Source organism: Stenella coeruleoalba (genome assembly GCF_951394435.1).
Source record: "Stenella coeruleoalba genome assembly, chromosome: 8".
Taxonomy (NCBI): Eukaryota; Metazoa; Chordata; class Mammalia; order Artiodactyla; family Delphinidae; genus Stenella; species Stenella coeruleoalba.
This window is the reverse complement of record NC_137154.1, coordinates 4,944,930-4,969,264: the sequence shown is the minus strand read 5'-3', so window position 1 is coordinate 4,969,264 and position 24,335 is coordinate 4,944,930. Positions and strand designations below refer to the sequence as shown.

Genomic DNA, 24,335 nt, shown 5'->3' with positions numbered 1-24,335 from the left:
ACTCTCAGGTCTGGAGTGTGGCCTCCTGAGGCTGTGGCAGGCCCCAGCGCTGCCACCCCGGCCTGCTTTTTCCCACCCTTAAGGTTACAATTTAAGAGCGGCATCGATTACAGTCACAGTGTTGTGTGACTGTCACCACCATCTGTTTCCAAACAAAATTTTTAGCACCCCAAACAGAAACCGTATCCATTAAGCAGTCACTCCCCAGTTCTCACTCTACCCCCAGCCGCTGGTAACCTCTGTTCTTCTCTTCTGTGTCTGTGAATTTGCCTTTTCTAGGTATCTCATATTTGTGGACTCACATGATGTTTATCCTTTCGTGTGTGGCTTATTTTAATACTTTGTTTATCCATTCACCTGTTGCTGAACACGTGGGTTGTTTCCACCGTTGGCTATTGTGAAATGCCACCGTGAACACGGGTGTGCAGGCATCTGTGTGAGTCCCTGCTTTCACTTTCGGGGGATATACCCAGAAAAATGAAATTGCTGGATCACATGGCCACTCTGTGTTTAATTTTTGAGGAACATGAAACTGTCTTCCATGGCAGCTGCACCATTTTACATCCCCGTCAGCAACACGCAAGGGTTCCAGGTTCTCCCCATCCTGGCCAGCGCTGGTTATCTTCCCTCTGTTCGGTCCTCACCAGCCTAGCAGGTGTGAAGTGGTGCCACACTGTGGTTTTGACTTGCCGTTTCCTGGTGGCTTATGATGTTGAGCATCTTCACACGTGCTTGTTGGCCACTTTCTTTTACAAATATGTGTATTTTAAAATGCAAGACCTACATGAATACCTATAAACAGCTTAGACCCTTAACTGCGTGGTACCTCTTTCTGGGAAGACCAGTGTCCTGGTCAGAGATGACCACACCTTCAGCACGTAGTTTAGCGTGTTATTTTCGTTTTGAACGTGTACTCGTATTTTTAAAAGCTAAGTAGTATTTTGTAGGACGGGCACACCGTATTTCATGGCTTTTACCCGGTTGCGGAGCACTTAAGTTTTTCCAGGCTTTAATTGCTATTACAGGGCGTGACACAGTGAATAACGTTGCATATGCATCTGTGCACGTGCATACAAGCATTTTTGTAGGATACCTTCCTTGTCAAAGAGTATGTTCATTTATACAATATTTTTTTAAATGAGTTAAGATCATGTGTTCTTTTATTTATTTGTTTGGCTGTGTTGGGTCTTTGTTGCTGTGTGTGGGCTTTCTCTAGTTGCGGCGAGCGGGGCCTACTCTTCGTTGTGGTGCGTGGGCTTCTCATTGCGGTGGCTTCTCTTGTTGCGGAGCACGGGCTCTAGGCGCATGGGCTTCAGTAGTTGTGGCATGTGGGCTCAGCAGTTGTGGCTCACGGGCTTAGTTGCTCTGCGGCATGTGGGATCTTCCTGGACCATGGCTCAAACCCATGTCCTCTGCGTTGGCAGACGGATTCTTAACCACTGCGCCACCAGGGAAGTCCCATTTATACAATTTTAAAGATACTGACAAATTCCTCCAAAAAGGCTGCACCAATTTATACCCTACCAGGCATCTCTGAGGGTACATACTTTTCCTTCTCCTTTCGGTGCTGGGAATCACCAGATTCTATTTTTAAAAATCAATTTGGTTAAAAATTATAACACATTTTGGTTTGCACTTCCCTTCATTACTGGCTTATGTGCAAATTGCCTACTCTTATCCTTGGCCCATTTTCCTGTTGAGTTGCTTATCCTTTTCTTATTGATTTGTAGGAACTTTTTATTTGATGTGGACATTCATTCTTTATTATATTTGTTCCAGATTTTTCTTCTCATCTGTAGCTAGTCCTTCATCCTTGTTTCTGGTGGTTTATTATGACGAAGACGTTAGAAAGTTTCATGTAACAAAACTCAAGTCTTTTCTCTTACGGGTTCTGGGTTCCATGCCTTGTTTCTCTACCCCAAGACTATAAATACATCTTCCTTTATTTTCTTCCAAGACTGTTATGATTTTGTTGTTTTATATTCAGACATTATTCTGTTTTTTCGGTTGGGAGGAGGAATATGGTATGAGGTAGGGATCTGAACTGTCCCCCGTAAGTGGATAGGGAGTTGATGGCATGGCCTGTCCTGTCCTCATTCATTTAAAATGCCACTCTTTAACTTGCAGTGTCCGCAGGTGCTTGGCTCCTTATTCTGGAACCTTCTGTCCTGCTCTCTTGACCTGTGACTGTCTTTCTGTACCAGCCTGCTGCTGTGTTAATTTCCATAGCATCATAGTATATTTTGAGGTCGACTGTGCAATTACCCCTTCGTCGCTCTTCTCGAAAAACTGTGTTGACTCTTCTTGTGCATTTATTCTTTGGGGATAAACTTCAGAGTCAGCCTGTGAGGTTCTGTCCTTTGATCCGGGGACAGTAAACGGTGACATTCAACAGGTGTCGGAGGGCTGGACTTCAGAAGTGGCCTCTGACCAGGCAGGCTGGTCTCCGTGAAGGAAATCCACCTGTGGCTGCCGCGGAGCTGGCCTTCGCATTTTGGGTGCTTCCTGGCATGTGGCGTGTGCTTCAGAGGCGGTGTGTACGCTGGATTGCCTGGGACGCGCCTGCTCCCTGGCTCACGCCAGCCTCTGCTCAGGAAACAGGCTCTAGTGCAGCTAATCCCGGCGCTTGCCCAGAGACAAATGTAATTACTGGGTGAATGATGGCTCCCCTCCCCTCGTTCATTCCAGAGCAAAGTGTGAGCAACTTTAATAATTTCTTCCCTGGGCTGTACCCTCTATTAACCCAGATGGGGAGGCGGTACCTGCCTAGGTAGGTCTCCAAAACTCTCAGGAAATTGCTCAGTGGGCATTCAAGGTCACCTGAGTGCATGGCCCCGGCCCGGACACTTGAGCCCCGGGGGCCTGGGTGCTTTCCAGACTTGCCGCGCGCGGACAGCTGCCACCTGGGACTCCGCGCTGGAAGGAGCAGGCGTTGTCCACGATGGGAGCTGAGGGGATGTCCTCCCCGCAAGCCGGTTGTAGGTCAAGGTGTGTTCTCCAGCTGGCCTTTGTGGGGGAAGCCGTTTCTCTGAACTTTCCCCAGAGTGAGCTTGGTTCCCCGAAGGAGACTGAATGCGGGGAACCGGGGTGCGGCAGGCGTCCGTCTTAGCCCCGCTGGATTCCTCTTTACTCAGGCCGGAAGCGGGGAGCACTCTGATGACCGTCCGTCCTCTGCTGTCCAGATTCAGGCCTGTCTCCGTTCCCTCCCACACCCAGACCCCTTGGCTCTGAGGCTTCCCCCTGGGGCCTCCACAGTACCCCATGGAGGACTAGATTCCAGGTGGAGGATTACATCAACTTCTAGTTGGTCTCTGCTTTCTAGAACCTTCCCCTTGCCCGTTTATCTTTCACTCTGGCCAGATTAATTTTTCTCAAACTAGTTTCATCATATCCTTCCCTTTCTAAGAAACACTACACTGGTTTCGTGGTGTCCAGAGTTGGAACTTTTTGGCCCAGTATTCCATGCTGCCACTGAGGATGTGCCTCTGCTGTCTGGGGTGAGCACTTTTCCAGGCAGATCCATCTCCTTGGAGTCCAGAACTTTTCATGGTCCACCCAGCCTGAGAGGGCCTGGGGGACAGATAGTCTTCATCTTCGTCCTTCTGCCTCTGGCCTGGTGTTTGGTGTGTAGTGGACGCTCAGCGTAGCTGCCCTGAGGATTCCCGAGGCCTTGTCTGTCCAGGGAGCGGATAGTTCCCATCCTTACTTCCTCCGGCCCCTGAATCTACAGCGTTGCAAGCTCCCGCCTGCATCCCAAACTCCAGCCTGGCTTTGTTTCCCAGATTGTGAAACAGCTGTCCTGCTACATGACAAAAGGCTTCTGGGGCCAAGTGTGGGACCCCCCCTCCCCCCTCTAGAGCCCATATTTCTGAGGTCTGGATTCTAAGATGGCCTGAAGCAAATAAAGCTGGCCTTTATTCTCCTTCAGGAAACCCAGTGCATCCTAAACGCACTGGACTGCGATGTCCTGTGTCCACGTGACACCTCCCCACCTTCCGCAGCCCGGACTGAGACGTGACAGTGGGGCCTGGCGCCTGCATCCTTCACCTGTCATTTTTATCGTCTTTCAAAAAACTGTAGAACATTTTCAGTCATGCAAAACACGTAGAAATAGTGGTACAAGAATTTTTATGCTAAAAAAGGTTTCTGTGCTTTTGAGTTACAACTACAGAGTAGGTAGCTGAGTGACGATATTGTTGATGAACTTTCAGGAGTTTAAGCATTAAGAGGGCATTGCCCTGGGACTTCCCTGCCGGTCCAGTGGTTAAGACTCTGTGCTTCCGCTGCAGGGGGCACGGGTTCGATCCCTGGTCGGGGAACTAAGATCCTGCAAGCTGCGCAGCGCATCCAAAAAAAAAAAAAATTGTTTTTTACGAGAACGTTGCCCCTTCAGGGTCGCGCCCTTGAGCATCGGAAGCTTGTTCCAGTCGCGTTGTCACTGCCCGGGTCTCTGCATGAGTTTACTCAGCCCTGGTTGACTCTCGGGGCCCGTGCTGTACTGGGGGTGGGCAGCTCCCGAGCCCGGCCGCCGTGGGCCTCCCGCTGCTGCCCTCCCTTTCAAGAGGCCCATTACACCGCTCGTGGCCACCGCAGCCTGGGTCCTTGCCTGGCTCCCTGCTGCAGCTCTTAGGCTGCCCAGAACCCACGAACTGCCGACCGCTTGCTCTGGGTGCCGCCGGGGGGGTGGTCTGTGCCGGCTTTCACGGCGTCGTCAGTGTCGGCAGAGTTCTCTCTGAGTGGAGTGTCAGCTCACAGGGCTGAGATGCTGGCTGTCTAGCTCTGCCGGGGCGGGGCTGGGGGCGGTCCAGGGGACCCGTGTGTGTGCCCCTGCCACGAGAGCAGGGTCCTGGTCACCATGGTGCAGGCGGTGATCTGCCCTCGAGGCAGCCCCCGCCCCGCACCTCCTTTCAGAAGGCACTGGAGCAGTGAACGGTTCAAGATGTACAGAGGATTGCCCAGAGCCGAAGAGCAGTTTCCATCCTTTTGGCTACCAGGTCTAGCTTTTTAAAACTTTCCCCTTTATTTTGAAGGAGTTTATCCTTCCAAGGAAAGTACATTTGTGAAGTAGTAACCTTTTCTCCTTATTGATCCCAGACACTCACGATCACCAAGCCGGGCTGCTGGGGCTTGCAAGGTTTCCATCAGCCTCTCGCCGGGGAGTTTCCATTTGGCTTTTCAGCCGTGAAAGTGCCTCTTGGGGCCAGCACACCGCGTGGCCCCTTGGGCTGTGGGCCCGGACTGGGAATAACTGATTTGGAGGATGAAGCGGGATCTGCTCCAGGATCCAGGAAGGCCGGGCTGCAAGGTGGGCCCTGGGCTTCAGGCAGCCCCCTTGCCCTGCTCCACCCACGAGGATCCCAGAAGATGCACTCAGAGCACCTGCCAGGCGAGCCTTTCTCCCCCGGCCTCCTGTGTCTTAACATCACCGGCCTTTCTGGAGCTTCTTGTCTAGGTACCCAGTGCCCCGCCCTGCCAGGATGGAAGGTGGCTGAAGGTGGGACCCTACCCCCCACACCGCCCCCCAGCCCTGGATGCCTAGAGGGTCGTGTTAGGGACTTTGGACCTGTGAAGAGAGAGTTCTCCAGAAACGCTGGGGGTGTAATCACTAGTCTGATCTTACTGCAGTAAGGTTTAAGGTCTCTGGATGGCTGGGATCTCAGGGGATGCTGTATTTTCAGTGGGGAACTGGACAGGGTTAGGGTTTTTCCGGACTTCCCTAGCTGGTGTCAGCAGAGCAGGGTGGTGACGCAGATCGGGGGGTGCCCAGTTAGGAACGCGTTCCGATCTGTGAGTGGTGAGGGACACCGAGGGACACATTTGGTTCAAGTGTGCCCTGCCCACTCTTCGTAGATGTGAAGAGGACAGGTGGGCCTCGTCTGCCCCTGCCTACCCGTAGCACCTAAGGCCAGCTTGGTCCCTAGTGGACACTCGGGAAGGTCACCCCACCGTGGCACATGTGGCGTGATGTGTTGTCCCCTCCAGCAGCCGTGTCCAGTGCTGGCTTCCGAGCAGACCCGCTGTCTCAGGCACCCCTGGACAGAGGACACACTGAGCTCCCGGCCTGCTTCCCTGTCGTTCCCCCCCACCTTCGGTTTGCTGTGAACAGCTGAGGGAGCTGCTGGAGGAATCCCAGCCGCGAGCCTGGGGGCCCTGGGGGCTGCCCGCCCAGCCTCCCTGGCCTGGAATCCCAGGGCACAGCAGGCCCCTCCCACCTGTTCTGGCTCGGTTCACATTGCTGGCTCGCTCCCAGCTCTGCAGCCTCGAACAAGTGAGCGACCCCTCTGGCCTCAGTTTCCCCACCTGTTGGGGTGTGTGTGGGGGTAATCGTCATGCCACCACATAGACACACCTGAGGATGCAAAGAGGTGAGGCCAGCGCCCGTGGGCCCTCGGTAGTCATTAGCTATTAGGGTTACTACGGCAATCATAATTGTTATTCTCTGGGGCGAGGGCCCTCAGGGGATTCTGGAATCAGGTTCAACTCCAGCTGAAAGGTGGCTTGGTGGGAACCGTCTCAGCTCGGCCCACTCAGTCCACCTCTGATGAGAAGGTGAGTGTTGAGTTGCGTTCATTGCCCCGCGTGGCCTGATGGCGCCAGTCCTGGACTTGCTTCCTTGCCGAGGTCAATCCGGCATTTATTTTGGAGCTGGAAGCCTGGTGGGGTGGGTGCCGGGAGCCCTGGGGCTGCGGCCGCAGGTACAGGTATCTGAGGGCAGCGTCTCTCCTGGAACCTGTGCTCTGTTAGAGGCGTGGCCAGGAGGGTGCGGCCAGGAGCTCAACCCCTGCCTCTCCCTCCTCAGAGGATGTTGTCGGAGACCCTGCTCCCTTCTTGCCTGAGCCAGCCTGACCGACCCTCGGGGTCTCCTCTCTCATCGGCTGACCAGCATCCCCCCCCTCCCAGCCCCCCAGCATCTCTGGCTTGCCCACCCCCGCTTCCTACCCCGTCACCTTCCCCGCTGAAGGCGGACGAGGCAGCCCAGGTGCTGGCTCTTCACCCTCAAACTGAGGTCCCTACTCCTTGTGGCTCCCCTCTCAGCGCCCTTTACCTTCAGGGTGGAGCCGCTGCTCCTGTGCGGCCCTGAGCCCCCCGCCCTCCCTCCGTACCTGCCCTCTGCACCTGCTCAGGTGGGACCGGCCTCCTCCTTGACCTGGGAGGCTCCCGGCTCTCCTGACTCTGCTGTTGCCTCTGGCCCAGGAGTAATTTAAGCCTCTGGCCCGTGTGCCCGGCACAGAACCAGGCCCCTGGGAGCCGGATGAGCACAGGCAGGCAGGGGCTCCGTCCTCATGGCTGGCCCAGGCCAGCGGTGACTGTACCGGTGAGGGCTGTGAAGGGCTTTCCTTCCCGCGCCTGCTCCCCGGAGGTGCCACCTGGACCCCGTCTTCCTCTGGATCGGTCTCCTTTGCGAGAAAGCACGGAGGCCTCTCTCCCTGAAATGTTTACCTTCTGGAGGGCTATTGCTCCACTCCTCCGACCAGCTCTAGAGGCAGGGAGGTCAGCCTCATCTCCGTGGTCACTGATGAAGCTGAGGGGCAACATGAGTTTGTGGAGTGACCCAGTGATGGGACGCGCCCCCTCCCTCCACCCCCAGACTCAAGGCTTCATCACACAGGAGACACGTAGCTCCACGCTTAGAACCCCTGAGGCCCCCCCAGAGCCCGGGTGGTCCTTGTGAGGAGGGTTCCCGAGGGGGGGGGGAGGGAGCGTGGACTTGGGCTCTTGGGTTGTTGTGTGGCTACAGATGGGTGCACAGGAACGATTGTCTTCCCTGCCCACCCCGGCAGGTGGGAACCCGGGGTGGGAGCCCCAGAGAGAAGCAGGAGGCGCTGTTGGCCACCAGCCTGTTCGGGCTCGCCCTCCGGAGCAGCGTCCCGCTCTCTGGGCCCTGCTCCCTCTGCCTGAGAAGGAGGGGCAAGGAGCATCGGGCTGCAGCACGCATCTGTGCTGCCCGAGGACAGAGGGGCTGTCCTGGGACACACGAGGGGACCCAGACAGAGGCCGAGGGGCCGCGATCCTCCTGGGACGGTCACGGCAGTGCCTCAGGGGGCGGTCTCCCCCTGTCTGGATGCTGCCCCGGTGTCTAGCCCTTTTGCAGAGAGTCCTGGGGTCATTCGATGGCCCCATGAGGTAAAACGAACGGATTTCAAGTGTGGAAAGAACCTGAGCGCTTTGATCTCTCGTCGTTGATTGGCTGAGTGTGACTTTGGTCACCTTGTGCCTCACTCTCCTGGTCCATAAAATGGGGTGACGGCAGCCCCACCTCCTATGAGGACCAGGTGACATCGGGTGTGACCGAATCACGTGCTGTGGTCAGATGTGGGGAAGTGAGAGGCATCCAGGCCCAGGGACTGAGCGAGGGGCTGGGGGAGGGGAGGAGGGGGGCTCCTCCAGGTTTTCTCTTTGGTGAAACCTGCTCCGCCTTCGCCTACCTGTCTGCAGGGTCCCCAGCGTGCTGCACGAGCTCAGCTGGGGCCCCGCGAAACCCTAATCGTGGGCTTCTTCACGTTCTTATGAACCTCCAGACCTGATGCCCAGCTTGGTTCCAGAAATAATCAGTGTGCTGGTCCTCGGCGCTGGACTTCACAGGCAGCCCGCAAACTCACATCAATATGTGGAATTGAGAACTGACAGCTCCTCAGAGAATGTCAGCGTCCTGAGCGGCTTCAGCTGGGGCCGGGGGCAAGAGGTTTGAGTTTTCTTCTATCTGATGGTTTTCGTCTGTCCCCTTCTGTCTGTGGGACTAGGTGTCCTGAGCCCGAGGTCCTGTTGGCTCCTGGGGGAGTCTCTGGGTCCTGGCACCCAGGTGGCGGCTTTTTTCCTGGAGCAGAAGATCATTGGAAAACAGAGCCTCCCCATTTTGCCCCAAAAGAAGGAGATTTTGTGAATGATGGTCAACTTGGCACGTCCTTATTATCATTATTTTTTTGCTACACTTAAAGAAAAGCTGGTACAAAGGTATGTTTGTTTCTGAAGCGTGTTTCCTTTCCCAGATGTTCTTTTCTGCTGATTCCAAAATGCATTCTGAGCTCACCTCTCCAGTTTCCTCTCTGCGGGGCAGAACAATGAGGTCTCTGTAACCACACAGGGAACACGCCGCCTTCCTTGCCAGTGGGCATGGCGGGAGGTGGGACGATCCCACCTTCCCCCACCTCGGTGGAAATGACCAGTCCGTGCCAGCCTGGTGAGAGGCCCTGGCTGACTGCCGGAGGCCGGGCGGTCTGCTTGCCTGTGGGGGGGGATTTGAGGGTTGGGACTTAGAGGCACAGGAGCCTGCACCTTTGTCCCCAGTCCTTGAGTTAACCGCGTGGCCTTCGCGCTAAATTCTTGTGTCTGCATCGCGTTTGTGGACCCCGGGACTTGGTACTGTCTCTCTTACCAGGCGTCGATCCGGCCCCTTTCCTCTTCTTTTTGTCTTGTATCCAATACCAGTCCTGTGCCAAGGGCAGATCTCCAGGACACAGTGCAGATGCAGAGTTGGCTGGAGAGCCAGGTAGAACCAGGTGGGGCGTCACCATGAGCCCAGGGGCTTCAGGCCCTCCTCCGCTGCTTGGCCTCTCGCTTCGTTACTGGAGACACGGGGTGTGTGTGCTCCTTGGGGGAGCTGTGAACCACACGGAGGCATGTGCGCGCTCACACACACACACACGTGTGCGCACACACGGTACCCTTAGAAGTTCCTCCTTGCTTGATTCCCAGGGACAGCTAAGTGACCCTGAAAGCTTGCACTTAGGGCAGTTCTGATGCTGGTCTCCATTAAGAACGACCCCTATGGATCACTGTATTTGAGGCCTGCATTTAACGAAAATCTTTATTTTTTGGTCAATACATCCTGCCTCAGAACACCCGAGATAGACATCCCTAGACGTGATAGATCAAAATAGCTCACATTTATTGGAAACTCAGTGCACCAGGCAGGTTCTGAGATGTTCATCGATTGACTCATTGAATCCTTCCGGCCTCTGTGGGGGCGGGATGCCATCAGACCCCATCACACAGGTGAGGAAGCTGAGGCCAGGAGGGCCTGGGGAGCTCTCAGGGTCATACAGGGACTGCAGTGGGCAGACTGAGGCTCCAGTGCCCACCTCTTCATTGCTGTTTGAATTGGCTGACGAGCCACAGTGCATTTAAACAAGCGTGGTGCTGACAAGGAAACAGACCTGGAGGGGGCAGTGCCGTGACAACCCCTCTCCGGGGTGGCCCGCCTCCTGTACAAACCTGGGGTGCCACCTGGGGCCTGTTTAGGTTGGGGCCTCGGGCCTTCGGCTGAAAGCCACTGACTTGCCTTCTGCCAGAATGGACAGGCGTTGTCATCCTCCAGGGCCCGAGTCAGTCCCCATCCCAAGACCTGTCTCTCCATCTTTGCCGTGGCCTTGGGCCGCTCCCGGGAGCCTGGCAGGCCAGGAGCCATGGAACCGAAATGGTATGTAATCAGAATGCTATATTTTGTCGAAAATAAGAATGTTAGGAATGGGCTGGTTTCTGGCAAGTCAAACTGGGACTCTGAAATACATATTTTTCCTGCTCTGCCCTGAACCTTCTAATTAGTGAGAACGCACATGGGCAGACATAAATCAAATGTCCTATTCCCTGAAAACTTGTCCTAGGTATCACTGAGTGGGTAACATCCCGCCGTTGCTGAATTAGGGCTTGCAGAGTGAGTGCATGTGTGGGGGTGTGTGTCGGGGTGTTTGTGGGTGCAGGGGAGGGAGGGAGGGACAGAGGTGCCTGAGGTGAGCCCTCACCACCTGTTTCCTTCCCTCTCAGACCCCTGGGCCTCTGCTTCCGGCCCCCCCAGCCCTATCTGCACCTGCACAGCCACTGCAGGGGAATATATATATTTGCCCAATTAAAACATAATTATGGGGGAAATGGCTTTCATGGAGAAGTGCTTTCCCTTGCAGGAAAACCTCCGCTGTGCAGTGTTGCGTAGACCCCGGCTTCCACCACTGATGGGCTACAGTAATGGACTCGGTTTTGGGAAAGGCCATCTGTCTCTGCTGACTGGCCCTGGCGTGGGATGTGTCCTCCCCTCGCTGGTGTTCGGACTGGACTCCAAACAGTAGTTGTGAACCAGCTCTGGGTGGCCTGTGGGCCGGATGCGCACACTCGGCCTGGGGGTCCCAGTCAGTTGGGTCACCGGTTCTGTGCTGCGTTGGTCGTGGAGGGTGGACCGATGCCTTGGAGACTGTTGGGTCGTCTGTGTCCCGGGTGGTGTGTTGTAAGCGATTTCCTCGTAACCAGATGGAAGAAGCCTCCCCACCTAGGCTGGCAGCCACCGGCCACAGCCGGAGGGGCTCCTCGTGGCAGCTGCACGTGTGGGGTGAGTGAGGCCCCCCCCGCAGGGAGCCCTGGATCTCGGTGGCCATCAGCCTCCTTGTCCGTGAAAGGCGGGGGAGGCAACTGCGGGGTGGAAAGTGAGGGTGCGGAGCTGAGATCACCAACATCCTAGGACCCCAGGTTTTTCAGAACGTATCCCCTGGGCCAAGGGTAGAAACTACTTGTGATCAGAAACATCTGGGGAGCCCTGGGGCTTAGGAAGTGAACTAGGTTTCTCACTGCGGGACTTCTCAGAGCCTTGAGACTGGTGGTCACGTGCCCCTGTGTCCCCCTCTGCCTAGGCAGCCTTGACGGGTTGGGGAGAGAGGGCGCTGACTGTCCTGCGAGCTGGGTTGTGCCCAGAGTGACACACGGCATCGCCGGCAGTGCTTTTCACGGTCACCCTCGCTTTGGGGTGGCTTCTTCAAGCTGTCACCTCTGCATGGCGGCCCTCTCTCTCTCCGAGGACCGTGTGGGATGACCCAGCGTCCTGTTTGAGTCTTAAGGTCAGAGTAAGCTCCCGGCCGTTCTCATCGAGGGATTTTGTGTGAGGAACATAAATGTTCCTGGAGGTACTTGTTGCTTTGGGGCTTTGTCCCCTCACACAGATTTAGTCTGGAGGCCATAGGGTTTTGGGGCAGGGGAGGTGGTGGAGGGAGAAGCCCGGCGCAGGATCGGGGCTCCACCCCCACCCCTGCCAACTGCATGCTGTGTGGCCTTGCTATGTGACCTTGGTGACCCCTGTGCTTTGGACACCTTATCTGCTAAAAAAGGTAGATAAGCTAGCTCCTCCCTCAGCAGGGGGTCATGAGGGTAAGTTGGGCAAAGGTAGAGGGTGGGGACCACACAGCAGGCATTTCTTCCTCTGCCTGGCCCCCTTGAGTCTGTGGTCCCCCGTGGGTGTTGGGCTGGGGGCTGGGCGCTGGTGGTTACCACTTGCAAGGTGGGGGGCTCGGTGACAATCTGATATCATCCCTGGGGTGACCCTGGGCTGGGGGTGACCCTTTGCTGGGTGGGAATTAGGGCCACACGGTCATTCCTGGAACGGGCCAGGTCAGCTGGGTCGGGACCCTCAGGGTAGCCCTTGGGGGCGGTTGGCTGCCCTGACTGACACCCAGGGGTCCCTCTGCAGGCACTGGGCCTGGATCAGGTTCCGACCCTTTGTCCCCCAGATCTTCCAGTAGCTACCAAGCCCAGGCTCTTCCCAGAACGGAGGTTCGGTCCTGTCCTCAGCATGGCCAGTGTGCCCTCCTGCCTGCCCTGGGGCCTGAGTGGCCCCGTGTCAGGGCCATAGCCCCCCGTGCAGGGGACAGCCCCCCAGCCCATCTCCCTGTTTCCTGAAGCCCGGGAGGCCCGCGTCCTAAGGTTCTTTGTGCTCTAAGGTGTCGGAAACAAACGACCTCATTTTCTTTTTATCTTTTGCAGCTGAGTTCTTCTTTCCTGCTCCACCCCGCCCCCCCAAACCTGCCCCCCGACCGTTTCCTGTTCACCTGCTTCCCTGACCTTTGAAATGTGGTCCCTGCTTCCCTGACCTTTGAAATGTGGACCCTGCTCGGGAAGCTTGCCGGGGGCCTCTGGGTTAATTACCACCTTCCTATAGGTTGAGTGCGCGCGTGTGCGTGCGTGCGTGTGTGTGTGTGTGTGTGTGTGTGTATGTATGTATTAGAGAGACTGGGATGGGGGCTGGGGAACATCAGAAATGGGGGTGACTGAGCTGGAAGGGAGAGGATTGTCTCCAAGCTGAGTTGGGAGCCTGGGCCTGGCTGAGGGTCGGGGCGGTGGGGGGGAACGTGCGGACGGGGGTGGGGTGGGGTGGGGAGGCAGGTGGGGAGGCACTGGGAGCCGGGCAAGTGTGGGCTGAGTGCGGGGAGCAGGGTAAGACCACATGGCTGGGCTGGGACGGGGGTGGGGGGTGGCCTTTGTCCCGCACCCAGCCATGTGCACAGACCTTAGGAAAGCAGGTTGGTGAATCCACAGCTCACCTGTCAGCCCGGGGCGAGCGTAGGACTTCCAGTGTTCCGGAAGTGTCCTCGAGCTCCTTCCCAGCCCTCACCCGTGCGCCCGGCCCCGGGAGCCACGTTCTAGTTGTGTCTGTTCCGAGCGCCCCCACCGCTGTGGTCGCGATAAAAGCTCTTTATAACCCGAGCAGCCTTGGTTTGGGGAAAGGCAGGCTGTCCTTCCGAATGGTTTACCGCTGTCTGCCCGTCGTGGTGACATCTGCTACAGATTTGGGGCGAAATCTGGCGTTTCTTCGTTACTTGTATGCGAATGGCAGCAACTCAATCAATCGGTCATCATCAAGACAGCGCCTGGAGACTTCCCGGGTGGCGCAGTGGTTAAGACTCCGCGCTCCCAGTGCAGGGGGCCCGGGTTCCATCCCTGGTCAGGGAACTAGATCCCACATGCATGCCGCAACTAAGAGCCCGCGGTCCGCAGCTAAAGAGCCCACGTACTGCAACGAAGATCCCGCACGCGAAAGATCCCACGTGCCACGACTGAGACCCCGTGCAGCCGAATGAATGAATGAATGAATGAATGAGTAAATTTAAAAAAAAGCACCTGGAATGGGAAGGGTGGACCACCGCCCCTTTGGCAGCCAGCCCTGTTCTGCATGGGGCTGTGTGGGTGACACCCCCATCCCTGCCCTGGGGAGTGGGGTGTGGCCCGCCTGGTGAGGGTACACACAACACCCTCGGGGAAGCGGGGCAGGCTGGGAGGGCTCCCGGAGGACCCAGGCTTTCACCTGGGCCAGGCATAGCCACCAGGGAGGGTTTGGTGGGAGTGGGGGCGGTGAAAGGCTTGGGGGTGGAGAGGGTGGGGTCCGTGCAGGGGAGCCTGGGCGCCTGAGGCCATGGTGGGGGGACAGAGAGGAATTTGGGGATATTTCCTGGCTCAGTGGGTTCTGAGATGGCTGGGTGGGGGCTGTGATAACTCAGCCGAGGTGGAAACTGGGGAGTAGACTCATTCCCGGGCGTTCGGAGATGTTATCAGAGATTCATCACTCGGGCTCAACCCTTTCGGGCCTACAAGTTTGAGTTTGCCGAGCTTTCCGTAAAAGGCAGAACATCTGTTCAGTTAAAGGAAACCCAAGATTTTATTATTGTTGTAAATGTCAAGTCTGTCCTTTGGAACATTTAGACCACTGCAGGATGGTGTCACCAAAAAGAGCCCATCTCAGTTGGGTCGAAGCCTGAGATCAAACACGGGGTTCTGTGGCCGGAATTGTGGTCGCTGTAGCTGCACGAGGGCTGCCGTGGCCGCTGCCCCCGCTGTGAGAGCAGCACAGGTGGCGAGGGCCTCCCGGGAGCTGAGGGCAGGGACGGAAGTGTGGGGCAGGGGGCCCTCGGCTTCGAGGAACTTCCCACATTAAAGTGAGCTTGGATTTTTAGTATTGCTTCTCCCTTAATTACGAAAGTTCCGTGAGACACCAAGGTGTGATTTTGCTGAGATGCTATTTCCAGCCATTTTAAGGTCTCCGAGCCTCATTCTGGGCCAAGCCGCGTGTGGTTCTGTTATTGCGCTTGGAGGGGAGGGACGGAGCTTTTCTGTGCTCGGAGCTGGGGAGGCTCGTTCGCTTGCACTTTGGGGGACCGCACAGGTTTCTCCTTGGTTCCCATCGTTTTAGCCAGATCAGTGCTTTTCACCCGTTCCCTCTTAGAGGGGACGTGGAGCTTTCCCGCCTGGGGAATGGGGGGGCTTTGTCCCCATCCCAACCCAAGTGTCTTTGAAGTTTCCTGTTTTATCATAAGATTCACGGGAACTTGGCAGTCTCTCTCTGTTACAGTCATGCTAGTTTCATTTTTTTTTTTAATGCTTTGAATTTTATTTGAAGCACCTGGGGGTATATTGAGGAAATAATGTGCCAGAATGTATGCCAAAAAAAAAAAAAACAACAAAATTTTACGGGGACGCTAAAGAAGACCTGAATAAATGGTCGTGGATAGGAAGACAATATCGTAGAAATGTCAGTTTCCCCTCCATGATGTAGAGATTCAGCACGGTTCCCAGGAGTGCACTTCCCTTCCCTTCCCAGTGCAGAAATGTTGGTGCCTCGCATTTGAGGATGTGAGGTCATGGTGGGGTGCCACGTAGAGGTGCAGCTGGTGACATGGGCTGGGGGAGGTTGGTGCAGGGGAGGCCAGCAGAGCTTATGGGAGTGGTTGGGAGTTGGTGATACTGAGCAGGTAAGTAAATTTATTGACAATCACAAAAGCCATGTTTCCACTTTGGAGAGCGTACTGACAAACGTAGAAAGAGGGGAGACTAGAAAGTACCCCGAGGAAAGGTTTAACATTGCAAGGACAGCCATGAAGTCATGAATTTTTACCACGTGTACACACACACACACACACACACACACACAGAGAGAAATAGAGAAATGTTATGGGTGTGTGTGTAGGAATGTACGTACATAGATACACAGTGGGTTTTCGTTATTCACAGTAGTTCTGGTGTATAAAGCCACCGCAAACACTGAATGAGTGAATTCTGAACCACTGGTCCTGGGGGAGATACAGGCTTGGGTTCCCCCCCAGAGCTTCCGGTCACATTTTCATCTGCCGATCGACACGCAGCCTTGTTGGACGTGTGTTTCTGTTTAAAGACACCTGATTTAATAGGTATTGTTGGTTCATTCACACTGACCCATGACCATTAATGCTGTAAGCTCATCTAACACCCATTTCCTCTGTGCGTACACCACGCTGCAGCCACCCTGCACACCAACAGCCCCTCAGCCCTGTGCCTGGGGCCGTTTTCAACAGTGAAATCACCCACAGAAAGCACAGAAAATGCCAACGATGTGGCACTAACGACTGGAGAGGACGCACGTTTACAGTGTGAGCTGAGACGGCAGGGCAGAGCTCGCCTGTGCCACCCTGGCTGGGGGCTGGCGTATCAGGTGACTGTTTTTCCGCCCCTCTCTGTGCATGTGCACGTCCAGGAATGATCGGAAAGCCTCTGGGCATTGATGGGGTTATAAATAAATCTGAGCCAGTGGGCGACTCTCCAGGCTGGCATCTGTGAATAAGGAGGAGGGACCGTGTGTATGTTCCCCAGCTCTGTCTGCTGAGAAGGCCCAGAAGCAGTGAGCACACCCAGCACCCAGGTCTTGGCTTCTAAGGATCACTCTCCACTCAAAGGAAGCAGAGCTTCTCGAGAAAGGGCCGATTCTCCAGCTGAGGCAGGGAGAGATACACATGAGCCTGGAGCATGTCACTGTCCCAGAAAGAAAGTAAAGAAATCCTCAAGCGATGGTGGGGACGTGTCAGGGGGACCCAAGAGCCAATGCAAAGGGACTCTCACCGTCCAAACGTAGGAAACATTTGAACATCAAAGTAAATGGGAATATTAGATCTTAACCCATTTCACGAAATAGGTATAGATGAGTCTACACTGGCTTCAATTAGTGAATACATAGTACATAGTAGACATGCTTTAATGACCAGCCAACGTGTAAAATAAAAAATCCTGAATGAAGGCTGTAGCTGTAGTTCTGAGCCATTCTTTTTAGTAGCTTATAATCTACAGTATTACTAGACCATCAGGTTTTATTTATGTTATTATTTTGAATAGTGTTAAAATACACATAACTTAAAATTTACCCTCTTAGCCATTTTGAAGTGTCCAGTTCGGTAGCATGAAGGATATTCATGTGTTGTACAACCACCACCCCCATCCATCTCCCCCCATAATTGAATAAACTAGTAAAGCCAGGCTTTCACCGCCACAGACAACAGTGTCATGAGCATCATCGTCTGTCTGTCTGTCCTGCCAGCTAAGCTCTGACATTTTTGCTTTTTCCATATCGTAAAAACTTTAAAAGCCATGCCATGAAAAATCCCAACACGGATTTTATGGAACTTGGGGAGCTGGTTGTAAAATGTGTAAGGGGATGTCGTGGACCCAGGGCAGCCGGGACTTTCTAAAGGACATAAATTAGGAGGGACTGCCCCTTCTGGCAGTCGGGGCTGGTTAGAAAGCCTGCTCAGCACGTGGTGTGGTGCAGGGCTGGGCAAGTAGAGAACAGAGGGCACGTGGAAGCAGACGCGGGCACAGCTGGAGGAGGAGCTCCTGCCCCTGGGGATGCAGGTGTGAGCAAGTGCGAAGGAGGGGTGGCGAGTGCCCAGTTGGAGAAGCCCAAGCTGGAAGCCACCCAGAGCCGTTAGGCGTCAGGAAAGTTACCGTGGGTAGAGTTCATTGCCTTGAGCGCAGAGCTGCATCTCGGGGTCGGACCTCTGCATGCTAGGCACTCGCTCAGTCTCCTTCATGTCTCCCTCCTCCAGGGAGCCCGCCAGCTTCACCAGACAGTTTGCTCTCCTCCAGGCACCTCCTGTCCATGTCACTCATCTGCCTTTTCTTCCTGCTTAGGTGGTTAACCGCATGTGTGCGTGTGCGTATAATGTGTGTCCTGCCCAGCTGCGCTGCAGGCTCCCTGAATGTACCCCACGTCGTCGTCCACTTCTTGGCCTTCCCCGTGGGGCTGGTGTGGGACGAAGGACCATTGCTGACCCATAACCCATAGTTTGCCTCCAGCCTCCAGCCTGCTCCAATGAGCAATGTAACGCTTGGTGAATATCAATAGGGCATGTACTAAAAACGTTGCTTATTTTGGTGTAGTAGCAGAGGATTGGGTTACGGTGAGTTGGGTTGTGTTTAGTGTAACCATGTGAACAGTGTAAAATACAGGCTATTGGAATGGAAGCCCAGACATCTGCTATGAATTCTATATATAAATACTGGCTATGCTTACATGGGTTAAAATGGGGTTGTTGGCACTGGGATCTTCAGACTCCTGATTCCACTGTGGTAGGGACTGCACGTTAATCACGGGTCCTGGTACCCGGGCCAGGACGGGGAAGAGTGGCCTTTTTCTGACACCGATGGGCCGAGGATGCTGGGAACGGCATACCTACCCTAGAAATAGGTGGGAGTGGTCTATCCCCGTCCCCTGGCAGGGAAACACGGAGAACCCACAGAGCTCTGTGGGTGTTCTGAGGGCCATGCCAAGAAGGGGCTGCGTGAATCCAGGGTCACAGAAAGGGTCATCCCTGCCTGAGTCAGCCAGTTGGGAAGCCAGGATGAGGGAAGAAGGTCACGGGGGGAATTCAGTGGGCTTGGGGTGCAATGGTGCCTTGAGAAATGATCTATTGAGGTGAAATGTATGCAACGTAAAATGAACCATTTTAAAGTGAATAATCCATTGGCCTTCAGTGCATTCACAATGTTGGGTAGCCACCGCGATCTAGTTCCAGAACATTCCATTGCCCCTATAGGAAACCCTGTCCCCATTAAGCGGTTTTGCCTTATCCCCCACCCCCACCCCCCAGCCCCCGGCCATTACTAATCTGTGTGTCTGTCTTTGTGGGTTTGCCTGTTTGGGGCATTTCATGTGGCTGGAACCCTGTGCTGTGTGGCCTTTTGTGTCTGTCGTCTTCTGGCATCATGTTTTCAGGGCTCATCCATGTTGTAGCCTGTGTCGGTCCTTCACGGCTTTTTACGGCTGAATTATATTTCATGGTATGGATAGAGCACGTTTTGTTTATCCCTTTGTCCATGGATGGACATTGGGGCTACCTCTGCCCTTGGGCGACTGTGAATCGTGCTGCTGTGACCATGCACGGACAAGTATTTATTTGAGTTCTCTTGGGTACACACCTGGGAGTGGAATTGCTGGGTCACGTGGTACCTCGATGGGTAACTTTTTGAAAAGTTAATTACTTTTGGCTGCGTTGGGTCTTTCTTGCTGCGCACGGGCTTTCTCTAGTTGTGGTGAGCGGGGGCTACTCTTTGTTGCGGTGCACGGGCTTCTCATTGTGTTGGCTTCTCTTGGTGCGGAGCGCGGGCTTTAGGCCGCGGGCTCAGTAGTTGTGGCTCGTGGGCTCAGTAGTTGTGGCTCGTGGGCTCAGTAGTTGTGGCTCGCGGGCTCAGTAGTTGTGGCGCACGGGCTCTAGAGCTCAGGCTTACTAGTTGTGGCGCATGGGCTTAGCTGCTCCGCAGCATGCGGGATCTTCCCGGACCAGGGATTGAACCCGTGTTCTCTGCATTGGCAGGCGGATTCTTAACCACTGCTCCACCAGGGAAGCCCCTCGACAGGTAACTTTTTGAGGACCTGCCGGGTGCTCTGCACTGCAGCCCCACAGCAGCCAGCGGCGCCTTTTAAGTCGTTACCATTTCCTGCTGGATGGATGAGGAAACAGGCTCAGAGCAGAGATAAAAAGTCTGGCCCCAAATCTCGCAGCTGGAGGCCAGGCTGGGGTTTGAACGAGAGTCTGAGCTGACGTGCTTTCCTGTGTAGCAGGACCGGCCCGGGACTGGATGAAAGAAACACTTAATGAACTACAAGCACAGGTGCTGCCCCGGCTGGTGTTCACTGAGTGCCTGAAATGTGCTGCTGCCGGGCTGAGGCTTTGTATGAATTGCTCTGTTGAAGCCTCACAGTCTCTGAGGTGGGGGTGCAGTGAGGACCCCCATCTCACAGGACGTTGAGCTCAGAGAGGCCCAGATCTGAGCCGTGCCCCTGAGCTGGCTCCAGGCTGCTCACTTGCGGGGGGGGGGGGCGACCCGGTCTGTGTACCCTTGTGATACGTGGTCCTGAAAAAAAAGAACTTGCACAGAGAATGTCATAGCAACGTAAATGGAACCTGGGGTTAAAACATTTCAAGATAGTTATCCAGAGGCTTAACAAAGTCATCTTTCATCATGCAGTCCTTTCTTCAATCTTCATCCCCACCTAGCACCTTCTCATACACGCAATTCTAGTACAGATCGGGGTTTATAGCTACGTTGTGTGTTGACTTAACGTTTCTTACACATTTTCTGGTGTCACTGCAGTCATTTTCTTACTACTTTAACGGACACAACTTTCTACTGAGAGAACAGACTAGGTACCCCAATGTTGGAGATTTTTTATTTGTTTATTTTTCTTATTATAAGGAAGGCTGCAGCGAATATTGTGTCTAGGACCTTTTCCTTCCTTCAGGTGTTCCTTGGGATAAGGTCCTGTGGGGCCCGTCTCTAGGGAGAGGGTTTAAACGTTTTATGGTCCTTAATACCAGATACCGCGGTATTTCCTAAAAGGACTGTTCCCGCATCTGCGGTGGCCAGGTGACCCCGCGTGAGTCCTGGGGTGCGGTGGCGGCTGGGCTGCCGGTCCAGCTCTCTGCCCCTCTGCCCTGCACTCCTCTCCCTCCTCACACTGCTTGTTTCTTCTCCTCACTGCCCCAAAAGCTTGGGCCACTGGTCAAGAGATCATCCCTGGAGTAACCTGGGGCAGGTCAAAGCGCCCTTCCAAGAGCTGCAGTCTCCTCACCTGGGAGATACACACCTGAACCCCTTGACCTACAGGGTCTTGGGCCCGTGGGCGTGTCACCTCGGGAAGGAGCACAGAGGACCATCTGCCGCTTCCTGCGTGCTTCGCCCCAGGACCTTTGCACTGGTCATCCCCTCTGCCAGGATGCCCTCCATCTGGCCCTTTCTCGCTGCCCCCTTCAAGTCTTTGCCCAGGTGTCACTTTCTCAGCGAGGCCACCCTGACCATCTTACGTGAAACGGCAGACCCCACTCCCCAATCCTTTACCCTGCTCTGTTTTGCAAACCGCAGCATCGATGTTGTGAGGCATAACTGACATCGCCTTACCCATCACGTGGGTCGCCTGTTGTCTTTTCCCCCCACGTCATACAGGACACGAGGGTGGGTTCTGGGTTCGGTTGCGTGTCCCAGCCAGGCTGGCATGTGCTACGCGACACCCCGCTGCCTGCCCACTGGCTGGCTCTGTCGCGGTCTCAGCCCAGTGCATCACTCCTCAGGATGGCCTGTCCCGACGCCAGCCCCTCAGCTGGCCACTCTAATCCTGCCCGCCTCCCCAGCCTCCCTCCTCCCGTGGGGAAGGAGGGGCCCCAGGCGGCCACATCTCCCAGATGAGCCAGGGTACCCGTGGCCCCTGGTAGGCTTGGGGCCGCATCAGCCGGGGCTCCCCAAGCCCTAGGAGGGGCACTGGGAGGGTAGGTGCCAGCTGGGGGGGCAGCCCCCCACAAGAGGCCCCCATCGCCATGAGTCCCCAGGGTAACCGGAGAGTGAAGTGGGTGTCTCTTCAAACTTAGGAATTGAGTGTGTGGTAGTTTCTAGATGTCTTCGAAGCAGGAGTGGCTTCTCCTGGAGAGAGCCTGCCCGCCCTGGCCCTCCTAGGAGTCTCAGTTTGGGAAAAGCGCAGGAAATTGAAATCCACCCCCCATCACCTGTGGCCTTTGAAGGGTGCACCTGAACTGCCCAGAGTGTAAACTGCGGGGAAAATGTGGTCTTTCCAGTTTGGGGAGAAAGAGCAGAGCAGAATTAGGATTTTTTGTGCGGGGGCAGCTTCCAGGGCTCCCGCCTCCTGATTCTCCCCCAGCCCAGGCTCCCTGGCCTCTGGGACTTCGGCTGCGGGGAAGGGTTAACTTACTGGGTGTCTGGCCAACAGCTGGGACTGGCGACTCGCCCCGTGGGTACCTCCCTCCAAAGCGCTTCCCCTGGGGGCCGGAACGCCTCTGATTGGAGACTGCTGTCTGCGGGGCCATCCATCTCTTGATGCTGATGCCGGGTGAGTTTCGTCCCTCACCTGTGGCCACCAACTCCCAATGGAATACCTGTGGCAGCGGGGAGCTTGCCTCCTCCTGAGATGGTCCCTTGCACTGTCGTCCAGAGGTGCTAGTTTAGAGAAGAGTGAAGCCAGCGTCCTCCCTGCTGGCCTTCGCGAGGGGTTCTCAGGCGGGAGCTGGGTCCATCCTGGTGGGGGAACGTCACGGGGCTTTGGTGTGCGCGCCTGTGTCTGCTTCTGGGGAGAGGGTCAGCTTATCAGAGGGCTCTGTGACCCCCGAGGTTAGGAACCACCCGGGCCGGTCCTGCCTTCGCCGGATGAGAGGGGAGGAATCTCAGGAGGCCGGGCACGGTGAACCTCGCAGGCGAGGTGGGATTACTGGTCGTCTGTGCTCCAGTGGCCGGCGGGGCCCTGGTGACGATGAATGGGCAGGTGCTCTGGGGGCACCCGTTGCCCTGCATGTGCTGTGGGGTGTCTGCAGCAGCTTTTCTGCCTCGGTCCACGGGCCTCCAGATCCCACACGACTCTTCCTGCGAAGGCCCTCTGCCTCTGGTCTGTACGATTCTTCCTCCTCTGAAGGTCTGGACCCTCCCTCATCCTGGGTATCACCCCCTTGCCCACCGTCCTCCGACCGGCCGGCCTCTGACCCTCGGAAGGCACCCGGCTGCCGGCAGCGCCTCCGGTGGTGTGTGTCACTGCCACTCTGCTCTGTGGAACCTCTGGCTGACAGTGGGGACCCAGACCCTTCTGGGCACCCCGCCCTTTCCCTTCTCACCTCTCACAGAGCAGAGGTGACTCACTGTCTTGAAATTAGGATGCTAGGATGCTAGTGGGGTGGGTGAAATGTATTTATAGAGCAGCTGCTGTGGGCTGGCCCTGGGCAGGGCAGGGCGTTCTTAGACGGGCAGACAAGCCATCCTGGAGTGCAGGGTCCACTGGGACCCTCAGCATATTGTAGCAGCTGGGAAAACAGGGAAACTTCCATTTTTAATTAAAAAAACCTTTTTACTGAAGTGCGTATACACAGAAATGTGATGCCTTTTTACAAACTAGATACGCCTGTGCAGCGAGCACACGATGCCTGTTCCGGAGTGTGGCACCTGGTGTGCTGCTGAACTTGGTTCCTCTCGAAGCCTTGTCTTACCCTTCTGTAAAATGGGTGAACTGTCACCCACAGCCCAGGCCTGTGTGCCGAGAGCCCAGGGGGCCCAGAGAGGAGCCTGCCCAGCTCTGTGTGCCGTGAGCGACCTTCAAAGAGCCGCCAGCCTGAGAGGATGCTCACTCTTTATCACCTGTCTGTACCTGCCTGGGGCAGGGAGGGGTGAGATTAGGGACAGAAGTTCTTTGGTGGCCATCTCCTCCTCGCAAGAGGTCAGGATGCCCAGCTCGGATGTAGTTGTTACACCCCTGTGTTTGATCTTTGCCGTGTCCCTGCTGCCACAAAGAACTGTAGACGTGACATAATGATGGTGGTGGTGGGAGGGGTGGAGCCCCGGAGACGGTCCTGACCTCGAACCCTCCGCGCGTCCTCCTACCCTGCAGAGGAGGGGCCTGGGTGGGACACACGGTGATTTCAGGAACTGCAGCGCCGTCTGCTGCGTTGAAAGAGCCTCTGCATGGGTGGCTGGGCCCGCCCAGGTGCCTTCCCGGCAGTGGCTGGGGATGGAAGGAAGGAACCGGGAGCCTCGGGCACGGGCCGGGCGGGGTCCAGGCACCTAGCCCCCCGTCCTGGTCTGTGCGGCCTGCGGCTCAGCCTGCGGTCCTCACGGTTTGCTTCTACCCCCACAGCCTCGCCGCTCCTCCTGTTTGCCAACCGCCGGGACGTACGGCTGGTGGACGCCGGCGGAGTCAAGTTGGAGTCCACCATTGTGGTCAGCGGCCTGGAGGATGCGGCCGCGGTGGATTTCCAGTTCTCCAAGGGAGCCGTGTACTGGACGGATGTGAGCGAGGAGGCCATCAAGCAGACCTACCTGAACCAGACGGGGGCTGCCGTGCAGAACGTGGTCATCTCCGGCCTGGTGTCGCCCGACGGCCTGGCCTGCGACTGGGTCGGCAAGAAGCTGTACTGGACGGACTCGGAGACCAATCGCATCGAGGTGGCCAATCTCAATGGGACGTCCCGGAAGGTCCTCTTCTGGCAGGACCTGGACCAGCCGCGGGCCATCGCCTTGGACCCCGCTCACGGGTAAACCCAGTGCCTCTGCTCCCTGGTGTGAGTGGGTGGGGTCGTGATTTCTCTCTTGAACTTACTTGAGCCCACGTACCTTTTTTAGAGAAAATGCGGCAGTCTTAAATGGGTTCGCTTTCAGAATTTGTTGTTGTTGAGAACCATTTCCCCGTGATACCCTGTGTTGTGGGTTTTTTTAAACTCGCTGCCTCTGCTTGGCCGTGGATTCGAATCACTAAACGTCCCAGATGTGTGTGTGACGGTGTCCGAGGAGGTGCGAGC

At 55.8% G+C, this 24,335-nt stretch overlaps 1 protein-coding gene across 1 annotated transcript in view; it reads left to right on the top strand.

Annotated features, from left to right (window-relative positions):
* Positions 1 to 24,335, top strand: part of LRP5 (LDL receptor related protein 5) — a 109,805-nt gene that overhangs the window by 4,938 nt on the left and 80,532 nt on the right. Inside the window, exon 2 of the mRNA XM_079928957.1 lies at positions 23,675 to 24,071. Within this exon, the coding sequence (XP_079785083.1) occupies positions 23,675 to 24,071 (397 nt within the window). The remainder of the gene's footprint in view (positions 1 to 23,674; positions 24,072 to 24,335) is intronic.